Source organism: Coffea eugenioides, chromosome 2 (genome assembly GCF_003713205.1).
Source record: "Coffea eugenioides isolate CCC68of chromosome 2, Ceug_1.0, whole genome shotgun sequence".
In the NCBI taxonomy this organism is placed as follows: domain Eukaryota; kingdom Viridiplantae; phylum Streptophyta; class Magnoliopsida; order Gentianales; family Rubiaceae; genus Coffea; species Coffea eugenioides.
Window position 1 is genome coordinate 3,159,340 of NC_040036.1, and position 13,700 is coordinate 3,173,039.

Here is a 13,700-nt window from a genome sequence, read left to right on the forward strand (position 1 = left end):
TTCTCTAAAGCACTAATGTCATCAACCAGAGTTGTTAGGCAGCTGTCAGGTGAGCTCGGATGCTTAAGCTGTCTCAGTAACGCTTTGTTGTGGGACAAAATTTTGATTTTGTCCCAACGTTGTTCTAAGGCTTTGCACAAGACCAGTTTAATAGCTACTGCAGCATCCAGGAGCTTAGTTCCAAGTGTTCTCTCCTTTAAACCGCTAGTACTACCAAAACTTTTAGGCTTATTAAAAAATTTGAAGTTTTTTTGTTTGGGTAAACGACTACTTCCATCCTCAACTGATTATTTTTTAGGTTCCGTATCATATTATAGCTTTTGTATTTTGAAAGGGCTACCAAATTACCGCCGAAAAGAAAGGGCTCTTAAATTCAGGTAAGCGATTGATGGGTCCAGAATCGCTAAAAACATCATCCAATCCCACCGGTACTAGTACTTCTCTTTGTTGCAAAGGTTAATAATTGTTTCAGGGTATCACCTACCATGTCCATGTCCTGTACCATATTTGCAATATCTAACGATTATTTATTTTTATTTTTTTTTTGTGTTGGTGACGCTCTTATTTTTACAATGTGATTTACCATACCACGATATGGTATATCACATTATGGAATTTCCCTTGATTTTGTATGCAGATAATTGTTGACCACGATGGAGCTAGTCCTAGAATGCCCATTTCCTAATGCGACCTGTGAAATTATCATTAGTGTAGTCGAGTACTACCATACGCATGTCTGCTGCTCGACATTATGAGCACAAGAATTCTTTATTTTGAGGGGAAGGGATCCATAGGAATCTGTTTGGATTACTATTTTCTCACAGTTAATGTGTAGAAATCTTCCCCGTACTGGCACTCAGGTAGTTGCAGACGTATGTGCAAACAAGACGGTGAATGGTAACTAAAATTGTCATTTGTGCCCACATAATTATCTGAACTCAAGTGAACTTAGGTGCAGCCAGTCGTAGCAGTGCGAAATTTTGAAACCTCACAGAGACTTTTCCAAGTAATCAACGGTCTCTTGAAACGTTGAGGTCATACAGCCTGTCACGTGTCAGTATTAAGGTTCTTCAACCACTTGACGTTGTTGCCATCACGCAGCTGCATATAATACTACCATGTCTGTCTGAAATTATTACCGACTGCAGGACATAATAACGCACTCCAGTATATGTCTCCCCGAGGCCCGACTTATCCTCTTACAAGAAAATGAGTTTATGCAGGGTTAGATCAGAGGATATAATTAGCTTCCTCTGCCTCCTGCGGGTGGTCAGGCTCATCACGCCAAAACATTTCATTGCATCAAGTTAGCACATGAAACGATACTATCATGCGCTAAAACAAAAGACAAGACTCATATAAGCAAATAAGTCATTAAATATGTGAAACTGATATGATGTAAATTCCATGTAATCATCTGCTTGGCACAGGATTAATCTTTTACCAGTGGCATTAAACATGGTTCTGCAGATTTTTAAGAAAATGCCCTGGAAACATTAGGACAATCTGGTAAGAAGTATAAACACGATTATTATGGTACAATGCTTTAGAAGAAACTGAACCCAGAAACACAGTCAAATTATTATTGGCACTGAAAGCAAGAGGTTCTTCATCACTCACAGTAAACCTGTGGTATATTTGGAAATCTGTCAATTATTGCCTATAAACCAGATATACGCGTGAATCACCCAAAATTGAACCTTATATGCATCTCATTCAATAAATATAATTGGTGTCCATGAAGGGACAAATGTGCTGGTTCACAGATATTGCCAAGCCGGAAAACTCGCTGACAACAGTTTCTATATCAAAATAGTACCAGAAAAAGCATCATCTTTAAAACTATAAACAATTCTTGTATGAATACCGTACCTGATTGAAAGTCAGCTAGTCTCTCTATACTGATCACTAAAAAAAGATACATGAAATCCTGGTCTCAACTTCTACCATCAACATCAAAACCCGCCCCAGTCCACCCAGGTGCTGCAGAACCTCTACCCTTGGGTACTGCTCCAATTCCCTTTCCCCTCCCTTGTAGCACAGTTTTTTTCTTCCCTCTACCTTCATTGTATGCAGGAAGCCCTTGGTTTCCATTTGTTATTGGACCATGTCCTGCATTACCTTGACTAGATATCTGTCCAGAAGATCCATTAGCTACTTGCACACTAGCTGTACCTAAGGCAGCATCTTCAGTTCTATTGCTGGGTGAATGTTCCAATGGAACACCATCCTGAATAAGAATTTAGCCATATTAAGAAGGATGCCTCATGGATGTCAACATGTAATTATATGCATCCACATGAATTGCACTTGTAACGCAACCAAATTCATGTTAAAAAGAGCTCCTTGAATTTTACAGTAGCCCCAAAAAGATGAAGGTTCTAAAACATCAAGAATTTCCAACCTGAACCAGTTATAGTGCTACTACCCATAAAAGGAACAGAAGTCCACTAACTTGTTTATATTTTCATCCAAATGTGTGAAGTATACCCTGCTACTTTGGGTAATTACTGCATCACCATGTGGGCTACCTAATATCATCGTGTCTGTGATAGATTAATACACTTCAAACTTCAGAAGAATACATAAACATGTCACGCACAGCATATACATGTGTATACTCAGCAAACACTGCATCAAGGAATATGGTTTTTGGCTTTTAGCTGAAAGCAACAGCATCTTATTGTACTTTCCAAGATAGTATTTCTCACCCCTGAACTCCCTCAAGATTTCTGCAATAAATAGGAAAGCTAAGAATTCTCCTAATACCACTCAACCTTCAAGAAACTTGCCCAAAAGGATTTAAAATTATGAAAAAAAGTTTTTGAAGAAACAGACTTGCTTGAATGGCATTGAAATTTCAGAACAGTCAAATCACCTCCCAAGAAACAACACTAAAGCAAAAGAACTCACAATTGGGACAGATGCGGATGATCTGCTAGGATTCAGAGCTTCCAGCCGCCTTTTCAATTCCTCTAGTCTAGCTAATTGAGCATTACTACTCTCTTGTACCTGCAGAGAAAAATTGTATTCAACAGGGCAGGGAATGTTAAGGAAATTTCAATGCAACAAGTGATAACATCTACCAGGTTATTCAAATCTTCGCAAAGCTTCTGCTTAAATGCTTCCTCATCTTTTACTGCCTTTGATGCTTCTTCCCAAGCCTGAAATTCAAAACGTGATAGCATGATCAGAAGAAAGCTTTATAACTAATAGGAGAAATGGTTGAGGATATCCAGCACTAGGATCCATTTGATTCTAAGGTCTCACTCATGGAAAACATGAAAAGCGAAGGGTTCAGCCCCCACTTGAAAAACAAAGCCACCAAATGGTAGGGGGAAAAGAAAAACAGAGTTATTCCCTCCAAGAGATCAATCCAGATTATAGTTGGACAAGGACAAGTTTTTGAATAGTCTCAATTAGCTAATTAGTTTTGCGGATCAAAGCAACTAAATGAGAAAAACAATGCTTTGGATTATGAAACCCCTTTTAACATATTGGATGAATTGCTGCACATTTCATGCCTACTCAAGGTGTGCCAAGCAGTTTAGCAGCTTATGATATTGACACTCGAACCAAATGACAGCCAACAAGTTATTGGCATGAACTTACATAATTCAAGTCTTCCTCTTGTCACTAACCAGTTTGTTCCTTAATCTTCCAGTTCAAGACAGAAGATCGCTAACTTTTGACAGTAAATAAATTACAACAGTGTTATATGAGGGGATCTATTTGAATGGAATAAATATTAGAAAAAGTGGTTCCTCAATTGACTGCAAGAGACTTCATGAGAACATTAGGCACAAAAATATCAAAAATCAGAATATAGTTTCCAAAACAAAAATACAAGATGAGCATGTTTTGAAGCAAAGAGATGTAAGCCAAATGAATCACATATCAGATGGAACACGCACTATGTTAGTATCCACTTAAAATGATTCATCAAAAAAAGACAAACCTTTCTTGCAAGTTCCTCCTTTTGCCTAGCAAGACGAATTTTCTCATTCGAGATTTCTATCTTCTTTCTCATGTGCTCAAGAGCTGATGTAGTATTGATCCATGAGAAGAACATAGCCAGTCAGCTAAATGCTTCAAAAGATATTCCAGAAGTATAAGAAGTATCAATGACAGCACATTTGACCTGCTTTTTTTGGGCCAGATGTAAGTTTCATCTCCATGGAAAGATTTGCCAATTCTCGTTCAACATCTCGAATCTTGGAATAGTTTTCCTGAATGTACCTGAGAAAAAAATATATATACCACAGAGGAGTAAAAATAACTGACATGAAAATTTCAGCTATGAAGATGATGCAAGATATAACAGATACTATTTGCACAAAGCAGCCGGGTAGCCTTGGATGTCTTATAGATCCATCACAGCATAGCAAGAAAGAGGTATGGTACTTATGAACCCAAACTAAAACATGTCTTAACCTTATTCAAACCGTAGGCAAAGATTCAAAAGAGAAAAAATTTTACACTCTTAACCAATCTCCCCTTGTCAAGATATCAAACCTAAGGCGCTTCTCTAATACTTATAGACATTTATTGGGCACTGGAAAGAGATGCTTGCAGTAATCTGATATCCCATGGAAACAGAAAGTTGGGATTAGCTTGGTCAGTGTGGAGTAAGATAAACAGAAAAATATGAGTTTATAAAAGGGGAAATAGATTCACTAAACACTACAAGACGGATGCACTAGATTAGTTGGTAGAATGGATGAGAGATGAGAGAGAAAAATTAGTAGAAGGCATGAAAGAAGCATAACGTATCTCTCTAAAATGACAGTTGAATTGATAGGTGAGAGGAAAAAAAGAAATAGGTACAAGTATGGTGAAGAATCACTCGTGAGAACCCCTTCTATGGATCTGGATGGACACCTTTCAAGAAATGAAGCAAGAGCTCGACTTAGTTATCAGGGTCATCGATTTAATATATCCAATTACTCTCAGACTCTTAATCATTTGTTGATTAACCCCACCCCCATAGGGAAAGCAACTATGAATAGTGCCACAGATATGCAAGCAGGGAGAGAATTTAAATGATGAGGTTATTGATAACAACGAATCACCTACATCAGCTAAGGGTCTGGGTGAAAGGCCATTTTTCCTTTTCTATTTATTGTTTATAACGTTCTTCTTTCCAATTAAAGCTGCTAAATACAGTTTTTCTGAGTCAAACTCAGGTTAATTACGGTCGGACACTGCAACAAGGGGAACGATTCAAATAAGATAAAATGTAGGACACGATGGAGGAGGAGAAATGTTTCATTCAGGTAAAAGTTTGACTAACCCTAAAGCAACTACAAAACATATTAAGAAGTAAGATAGAAGAACAAACTTTGAAGAAAGGAAAAAACAAAGCTCAAATACAGATGAAACAAAAAGTGTTCTAGTATGGAAACGGAATCATAAGAAGAAGAAAACTGAAATAGCAAAAAATCTAGAGAGAGAATGATAGAAACGCAAGCATGAAAACAAAGAGAGAGAGAGAGTTTAATAGCAATGCAAGTAGAGAACGGAGTGGGATGGGCAAAAAAGTGAACATACTTTTGCAATTGAAGCTGCTCTTCCTCGATTTTCTGAAACAACGCCCAAAACCAAAAACCAGACTCAATTTGTAAATTTGAATCCAAAACCAAAAAATATATATCTAATAATAATAACAAAAATCAAGTAAACACGCTGACATTTCAAAGCAGTACAGAGGGGGAGAAAGCAAGGAGTTACCTGTTCGGTGTAGGCAATGACAGGAGATTCTCGACGGAGGCCATCGGGTCCGATCTCGGGGATAGCAACGGCATTGGCCTCAGGAGTGGGATTGGGGTTGACATTGGCAGCCATATCGGACGAAGACGGAAGGGTTAGATCTTAGGAAGGAATGGACAATGATGGGAGGGATGATCGTCCGTCTGACGACGCACACAAGAAGCCCAGTACCACCACCACCACCACCACCCAGATTGATTATTGATTATTGACTATTACTAGAAGTAAGTATAAGCAAGCAAGTTGATTTGTAAATCCGGCCCCGGCAACTCATAACTGGGTAACTGGAAAGGGCTTATTCTCTCTTCGCAATCCCACTATTGAGTTCTTCCATTGCCCGCCGGCCGCTGCGTGTGATTAATATGCACTCTACTTCTGCCCCCAAAAAATAAATAAATAAATAAAGTTTTATTTAAATTTCACGTTTTGATTGCAAATGCACATGCCGACGGCGTTGGGTGGGCATTTCGCAACGCAAGCAAGATGGCCGTGCTAGTGACTGTTAATTTCCATTTTGTTTTTCTTTCTATTTTCCCGGATTGGAGTCAGTAGTATTAATTATTAAAGCAGCATTTCTTTTCTTTTCTTTTTTTCTTTTTGGGATAATTGCAGAAACGTCCCCTAAGGTTTCTGATATTAGCACACACCTCCCTTGTGGTTTAGAAAATAGCACTTACCACCCTTGAACTTAAGGTTTGTGTTGCAGATTTAGTCCATGCCAGAAAAGTTACCATTAAAAAAAATTTTTAAGGAGTGACATGAGAAATTTGTACCAGATTTGCCCCTCATGCTACTTGCCAAGTTATATTAACAGAGGAATGACAAAATATTAAAAAAACTAGGGATAATTTCAGAAACCTCCCCTGAGGTTTCTGACAATTTCACTGACCTCCCCTGAGGTTTCCACAATTACACTAACCTCCCTTGAGGTTTCTGATTTTGTAACAAAATCAGCCCATGACCACAAAAGTAAACATAAAAAAGTGTTTTCAGGAAAGAGAGGAAATTTTGTTCCCATAAATGCCCTTAAGGTAGGTGTACAAGTTATATTGGTGAATTAATGAAAACTAATAAAAATCAGAAATAAATAAGAAAAAGTGAGGGGATGGGTATGGGAATCATAAAATTTTACTTATGGATATAAACAATTGGGTAACGCAACCGACCCAATTAACCCATCTACCACCACTCAGGTCATTTCACAAATACATTCATCAGACAAAGCTTTCCTCTTGTCACAAAAATTCAAAGCAATGTGGTACATGTTCACAAGCAAGCAGGTTAAAATCCCGCCTGCATAATAACGTTGAAACCCGCAAGCGGGATTTTGTGTTTTTTCTATTTCAAGGTTAGCTCGCATGCGGGTTAATGTTATATTTGAGCGCGAGAAGAAAAAATTGGTAATTAGGCTCTTTGGGCATTATAAGTAAATATTTAAATTAATGGCAGTTTTATTACACCAATATTATTGTATTATCATTATTATGATTATTGTATTATTTCTTATGCAAATATAACATTTAATTATTTAAATTTGATTTTATTTTTACAATTTATAAAATTTTTATCACTTATATAATATTTTTAAAACCCTAATACATCTAAATTTGATTTTATTTTTCAAATTTATAAGATTTTTATTTAAAAAAATGGGATACGGATAAGATATCCGGTTGGTTCGATTTGCATAGGTGCATATGAGAATATCCGAATACTCTTTAAACCCGCATGCGGGTTTAAGGAGATTATGGCAACTCTCTGACACACTAGTTACCCGTCCAACTTGTGTGTATTAAAATATATTTAAATATTATATTTCATATTTTTGTTATTTAGAGTTTAACAAAACATTAATATTGGGTAGATTTGAGGGATATGCATAATTTTGCATATTTGTAGGAATATTAGAAAATGGAAAATTTGGGTAAATTCCCAAATTTTGGAGGTAAGATGTAATCCAAGAACTAAAACAGTCATTTATAAAACATTAACAGTAATAAGGTGCAAACCAAAACTGCAATCCAAGAGTAATATCATTACAAATTTCATAACCATACATTAAATAAATAGAAATGCAATCCAATACTATCCAAAAACACCATCTGCCTTATCATATTTTAGTCCTATAATAACACAAAATGTCTTGGGTATAATAGTAATTTTGCATTATATGATGTCAGCAATTGGGTCCCAAGTTCTGCCAGGGGAGGTCAGTGTAATTGTGGAAACCTCAGGGGAGGTCAGTGAAATTGTCAGAAACCTCAGGGGAGGTTTCTGAAATTATCCCAAAAAACTATTATGATTTAGCAAAATTCAATGGGTGTAAGTGTAATTGAATGAAATGTACAACAATACATGAAACAACGATGGATACTAACGACTAGTTAAATGATTATATATCCAGATTCTTGCAGCAAAGTTTATAAAGAATACATATCACTTTTTAAATTCCCTATTAGTAATACAAATAATTATTTGTAGGGGTAACACAACTGCTTATGTTGTCAGCACCAATCATATACAAAAAATATCTCTAAACAATCAGCTAATTAACAGCATATTTAAGCATCACTAAAAGTTACTAAATATGAGATAAGCCTAGTTACAAGCAATTAGAAATGCATACTAATAAAATAAAGTTGTTTTTAGTAAATGAAATTTACCGTAAGTGTATTAAAACTATGTACTAAAATTACCGCTGCTGCTGATCGTCTGACGACGCACACAAGAAGCCCAGTACCACCACCACCACCACCCAGATTGATTATTGGTTATTGACTATTACTAGAAGTTAGTACAAGCAAGTTGATTTGTAAATCCGGCCCACGGGAACTCATAACTGGGTAACTGGTAAGGGCTTATTCTCTCTTGGTCAATACTCGATCGCAATCCCACTATTGCGTTCTTCCTTTGCCCGCCGGCCTCTGCGTGTGATTAATAAATAAATAAATAAAGTTTTATTTAAATTTCACGTTTTGATTGCAAATGCACATGCCGACGGCGTTGGGTTGGGATTGGGCAACGCAAGCAAGATGGCCGTGCCCGTGCGTGCGCGCGAGTGATTGTTAATTTCCATTTTGTTTTTTTTTTCTATTTTCCCGGATTGGAGTCAGTAGTATTATTTATATTTATTAAAGCCGCATTTCTTTTCCCTTTTTTCTTTCTTTTTTAATTTTCTTTCTCATTATCCCAGGTGGGAAGAGCTATCATTTTCTTTTCTTTTTTTTTAAAAAGAAGGAAAAAAAAAAAAAAAAAAGGGGCGATCGGCAATACAGCATTATATTAGAGCTTTAACCGATTCTGCATTATTTTTTTTTAAAAATGGATTCTCAAATTAGTCGATCGGTAATGTAACGTTGTTAATGTATGCCTGTCATTTACTCGTTTTCAAATTTAAGTGACAGAAAATGGCTTTACTAACTTCAATTCTTCCCCTCTAAATGTCTGTCTATAAGCCAAATGAGTGAACCTTTTCTCTGGCTACGAGATCAAAGAAACGGTAAAACCTTTTCTACTCATCAGCCCATACGGTGATTAAAGGAACACTGGCTACAACCTAATTGATGTACTAAAGTAGTTAAATGACCATTTTTTCTAGTGTTAACACGTAACAGACCAGCATTAACCGGTAACCAACAAAACACACACTCAAAAAGCACCATTGCTTTTTCAAGTGCTAGAGCTTCCATAGTTCTGAGATTTTGCAAGCATACAAATGCTGGAATTTATCAGAATTGACTATAGTGCATGCATGAACTGGTAGATATGCCGTCCCACAGTTACAGTTGATTACACCATCCATTCATGTTGAATGAACTTCCAATTTCCCTAGGACGGGATCAGCTTGTGTCTCTTACCTACCAGCAGGCAAGAAGAGGATTTTTTACCTCCTTCCTCGGGAAGATGGAGAAACAGCATTTACCGAAGACCCTCCCTGCTCCACGAAAATAGGGAAAATGGTGGAACTTCTGCAGCTACCCTTCTACGACGGCTGAATCGCAGACCGCTATTTATCAAGTGCAGGTCAAGAGGAACTCATGCTTGCCGCAGCAGCGGAACCAAGTTACATTAAACAAGTCAAACCACGCAGGAGAAACAGGATAAGAGTGACTAATTGTATAACATTCTACTCAAGCAGCGACCTCGCTTACAAGTCGTTCGACTTCATCAATTGTTGGAAGGGCAGGGATAGCTCCATTCTTTGTTACGGTTAGTGCACCACAGGCGTTGGCAAAATATAGAGCCTCCCTCAACCGATTCTCATCCTGCCCACATTCAACAAGAATATTTTAATCTAAACCATTTTTTGCTCTATCCTTATTGATGTAGTAATTCTTTTAATAGATGGCAATTGTGGAGCATCATAGGATTGTTCCATGACTGTTGGTCGCTCATCAGTAAATGAATCTAAATTTGATTTGACAATTAGAAAGTAGAAACTTTGAAAAGGCACTGGCAATGATATCTGCATTTTGAGAACTAAGACATGAACGAGGGGTCCCAGTTAAGTTATGAAATACAGCATGATAAATTTAAACATTCTGGGTCTAAATAATCCTCAGAAGTAAACGGTATTAAATGGCATTGAACGTTTATCTAACTGCACATATGTCAGCTTACCTGATAAAGATTTAGGTCAGAAGCCAATCTGCTCAATAATCCACCAACAAATGCGTCACCAGCACCCGTGGTGTCAACAGGTTTGACTTTCAAACCAGGAACTCTTCCCTTAAATTGCTGTAAAAATGAATTTTCTTTATGTCAATATCACAGCAGCTCAGTTACTTCATGAAAACATTTGAGTTGATCCAAGAAACTATCTTGAAACACACGCACGCGTATAACTTAAGACATTGCAGACTAAGTCCAAGATATCAAAATGTCCTGTTCACAAGGAAGTTGCTCCTTATCTCAGAGGCAATAAGAAATGATATGAATAGGAAAATTGATGTGTAATCTGTTTTATAATCAAGCACGGCTATGGCTTAGCAAGTCTTACAATGGCTTAGGTTACAGGATGCTTTACTTGAGATCAGTAGCATGCATGGAGTGATTTGAAGTTCACCTTTGTGTAATATCTGCAGCCCTGTGAGCCTTCAGATACCAGTAGAAGTCGCAAATTTGGATGAAAAAGTTTATTTAATACCACATCATCATTGTAAGGATCATCACCTCCAGTCAGAAATGTGATTTCATCCTCACTTATCTGCCAGATTAGAAGAGGCCAGTAAACTCTTAGGAAACATAGAAAAAAATTGGCAGAAAAAATGCTCCTATATACACCCACAGATCTAAAAGTTCCACCATTTGGGAAATTTATACCTTGATAATATCTGCTTGGTCCCATATACTCATTATACCCTCCCAAGCAGCATTAGCTGAAGGCCACAAAGCCAATCTCAAATTTGGGTCATAAGACAGTAAGCTCCCAGACTTTTTTGCAATGGCCATTGCAGCTAGATGTGAGGACTTGCATGGCTCTTCAATCAAACTAATTGAACCATAGTGGAAGATGGCTGCCTGCCATTGGATGTTTAACTTCATAAATCAAAACAGAATCTTCCCAAAAGTAGCATATAGTAGTTTAGGCAAGAAATTAGAAGTAATACCTTTTTAATTAAGTCAATATCAAGTTCTGACTCCCGAAGAAGCATATCAGCACTCGGATTGCGGAAAAACATAAATTCACGCTCACCATCAGCTCTGAGTGTAACAAATGCCAACGCAGTTCTTGCTGAGGAATCAAACCTCATACCAGAAATATCAACTTTGTTTTCTTTCAGTACATCAGCCAACATATGTCCAAACTCATCCTCTCCTACCTGTCACACCAAATAGTATTATTTTCATCCCTTCACAAGAATATAGACAACAAAGATCCAAATGCATAAAAATTTGGCTTCAATTTGGTAAATAGATAACTTTGAGAATTCAAAAGAAAATATCATAGAATAATAGAAAGATAATGCCACTAACAATAACAAAAACATCACGCTATATCATAAAAAAAAGGATCATGAAAGCTCTCAAATCCATTTACTTGGCCTCATCCAACTAACTGCACACATCAAAACGATTTAGAATAGCAGATCTAGGTTCGAAATGCATATGGTGTACACATATAGCCAACATCTGTAAAAATCAGCACCTAATAAAGTGCCTACCCAACTTAAAAGAGAAAAGGAAGCTCAACTTATGTTTATAATAAACTAGTAGTTCCTTATGATGCCCAAAGACAAGCAAACACATCTAAGTAACGCATACTATGAAGTAACTTATATGGACTAACAAAAAAGTTTACAGAATGGACAGTCCCATGTGCCTTAAGTTTCTATAAAACCACAAAACCGTGCCCACAGACATGCGACATGGGAGATTAATCATGCAGCAGAGAAAGCATGAAGATACTGATACTGAGGAAACACAGTGAGAACATGTAAACAGAAGTGCACAATGCAATCAATTTACAGGAAAATTTCACCTTTCCAATAAAAGCTGAAGATCCTCCAAGTCGTGCCACACATACAGCAACATTAGCAGGAGCACCACCTGGAGCCTTTTTGAAGGCAGGAGCTTCAGCTAATGAAACTCCATTAATTGTCGGGACAAAGTCAATCAACAATTCCCCAAAGCACAAAACAAAAGGGCTCTTCACTACAGAATCCCCATTCGAATTCAAGGAAAGCCTTTCCAAATTATCTGCAGCCAGCCAAATAATGACATAAGTGCTTTAATTGATCAACATCAGCTTCCTTTTTAAGAGTTTATAGACCAGTATATCAGATTGCAGAATCAACAGGGAACGTAATCATACTGAAGAGGTCAAGATATCAAGACACTCTCTTTGCTACATTCAAGGACCAAATCTAGAACTCTAGAGTTTTCATTGAGAATTTATGCTAACAGTAGCAATGTCAAGATCATAACACCAGGTCACACTTTCATGAACAGTAAACTTTTTCTCGCAAAACATTCCCTTTCTGTGGTTACGGAATCAAAACAAACCGTCTCTGCAAATTAAACCAACCCTGAGGTTTTCAAGAAACTTTTTATCACTGTAAATCTGCAATGCTCATTGATAAACTGACAGGGGCTCAAACCGTAAAGGTCCAAGCTTTACTTAAGCTCTTGGCTCTATTTAATTCATGGGACAATAAACTCGAAAAGTTAAACCCCTACTGGATAGAGCAGAACAAGAGTAACAGTGAAGAGTAGACGGAACAAGAATATTTACCATTGGTGAGAATAATACGTGAGCATGAACTAGAATCAAGAATTATGTGATAGTACGAAGATTTCAAAGAAGGATGACAGATTCACGAGTAAACGCGTAAAAAAAGCCATCCAAAAATACAAGGAAATAAAGATCCACCAAATAGTCTATGCTTCACCCACAGCCCTTTTATCTAACAATAATAATGTTATTCAGTAAGTGCAAAACTATGAACACCACTTGTAATCCATATTCAAGAATTCACAAACACGGATAGAAGGAACACCAAAAACAGAGGTTCTCCAATAAATTCAAAAAATTACATCTTTTCATCATTCGACGTATGCATGTATCTGTATTTAATACTAATTGAGCGGGGAGAAAAAAAACCTGAAATGGGCTTATCAGCCATGTTTTGATCGAAATAACAGAGAACCTTGGAGGCAGTATTGATGGAAAATTAAAGAACTTGGGAATATTCAGCAAGATTTCGCGTTCAGTGTTGAGTAGAAAGAAGAAAAAGAAATGAAGAAAGGGAATAATATCGCCTTGGTCGGTTAAAAAAGAAAGGAAATTATTGAATTAGGGAAATGGGAAAACGGGGAAAGAAATCTTGCGACAGGGTTTCGTTCCTGGAAGTTGACAAGAAGGGAATTCCAATTTGTTCTACACTTACTATTCGTAACTTGCAGGGCGGCGGGTTTTTCTACGCACGAAT

General features: G+C 37.1%; 2 protein-coding genes across 2 annotated transcripts; both read right to left on the reverse strand.

Annotated features, from left to right (window-relative positions):
- Positions 1-1,684: 1,684 nt before the first annotated feature.
- LOC113762331 lies at positions 1,685-6,275 on the reverse strand. Its single transcript, XM_027305726.1, has 7 exons — positions 5,731-6,275; positions 5,551-5,582; positions 4,142-4,239; positions 3,959-4,041; positions 3,087-3,164; positions 2,914-3,012; positions 1,685-2,230 (listed from the first exon to the last, which is right to left on the reverse strand). The coding sequence occupies exons 1-7, from the start codon at positions 5,842-5,844 to the stop codon at positions 1,937-1,939; spliced, it is 798 nt and encodes a 265-aa protein (XP_027161527.1). The 5' UTR covers positions 5,845-6,275; the 3' UTR covers positions 1,685-1,936.
- A 3,210-nt stretch (positions 6,276-9,485) lies between these two features.
- LOC113763360 (probable fructokinase-7) lies at positions 9,486-13,700 on the reverse strand. Its single transcript, XM_027307132.1, has 7 exons — positions 13,373-13,700; positions 12,251-12,468; positions 11,379-11,591; positions 11,092-11,289; positions 10,835-10,975; positions 10,390-10,506; positions 9,486-10,034 (listed from the first exon to the last, which is right to left on the reverse strand). Exons 1-7 carry the CDS (start codon positions 13,392-13,394, stop codon positions 9,900-9,902), a joined length of 1,044 nt encoding a protein of 347 aa, XP_027162933.1. The 5' UTR covers positions 13,395-13,700; the 3' UTR covers positions 9,486-9,899.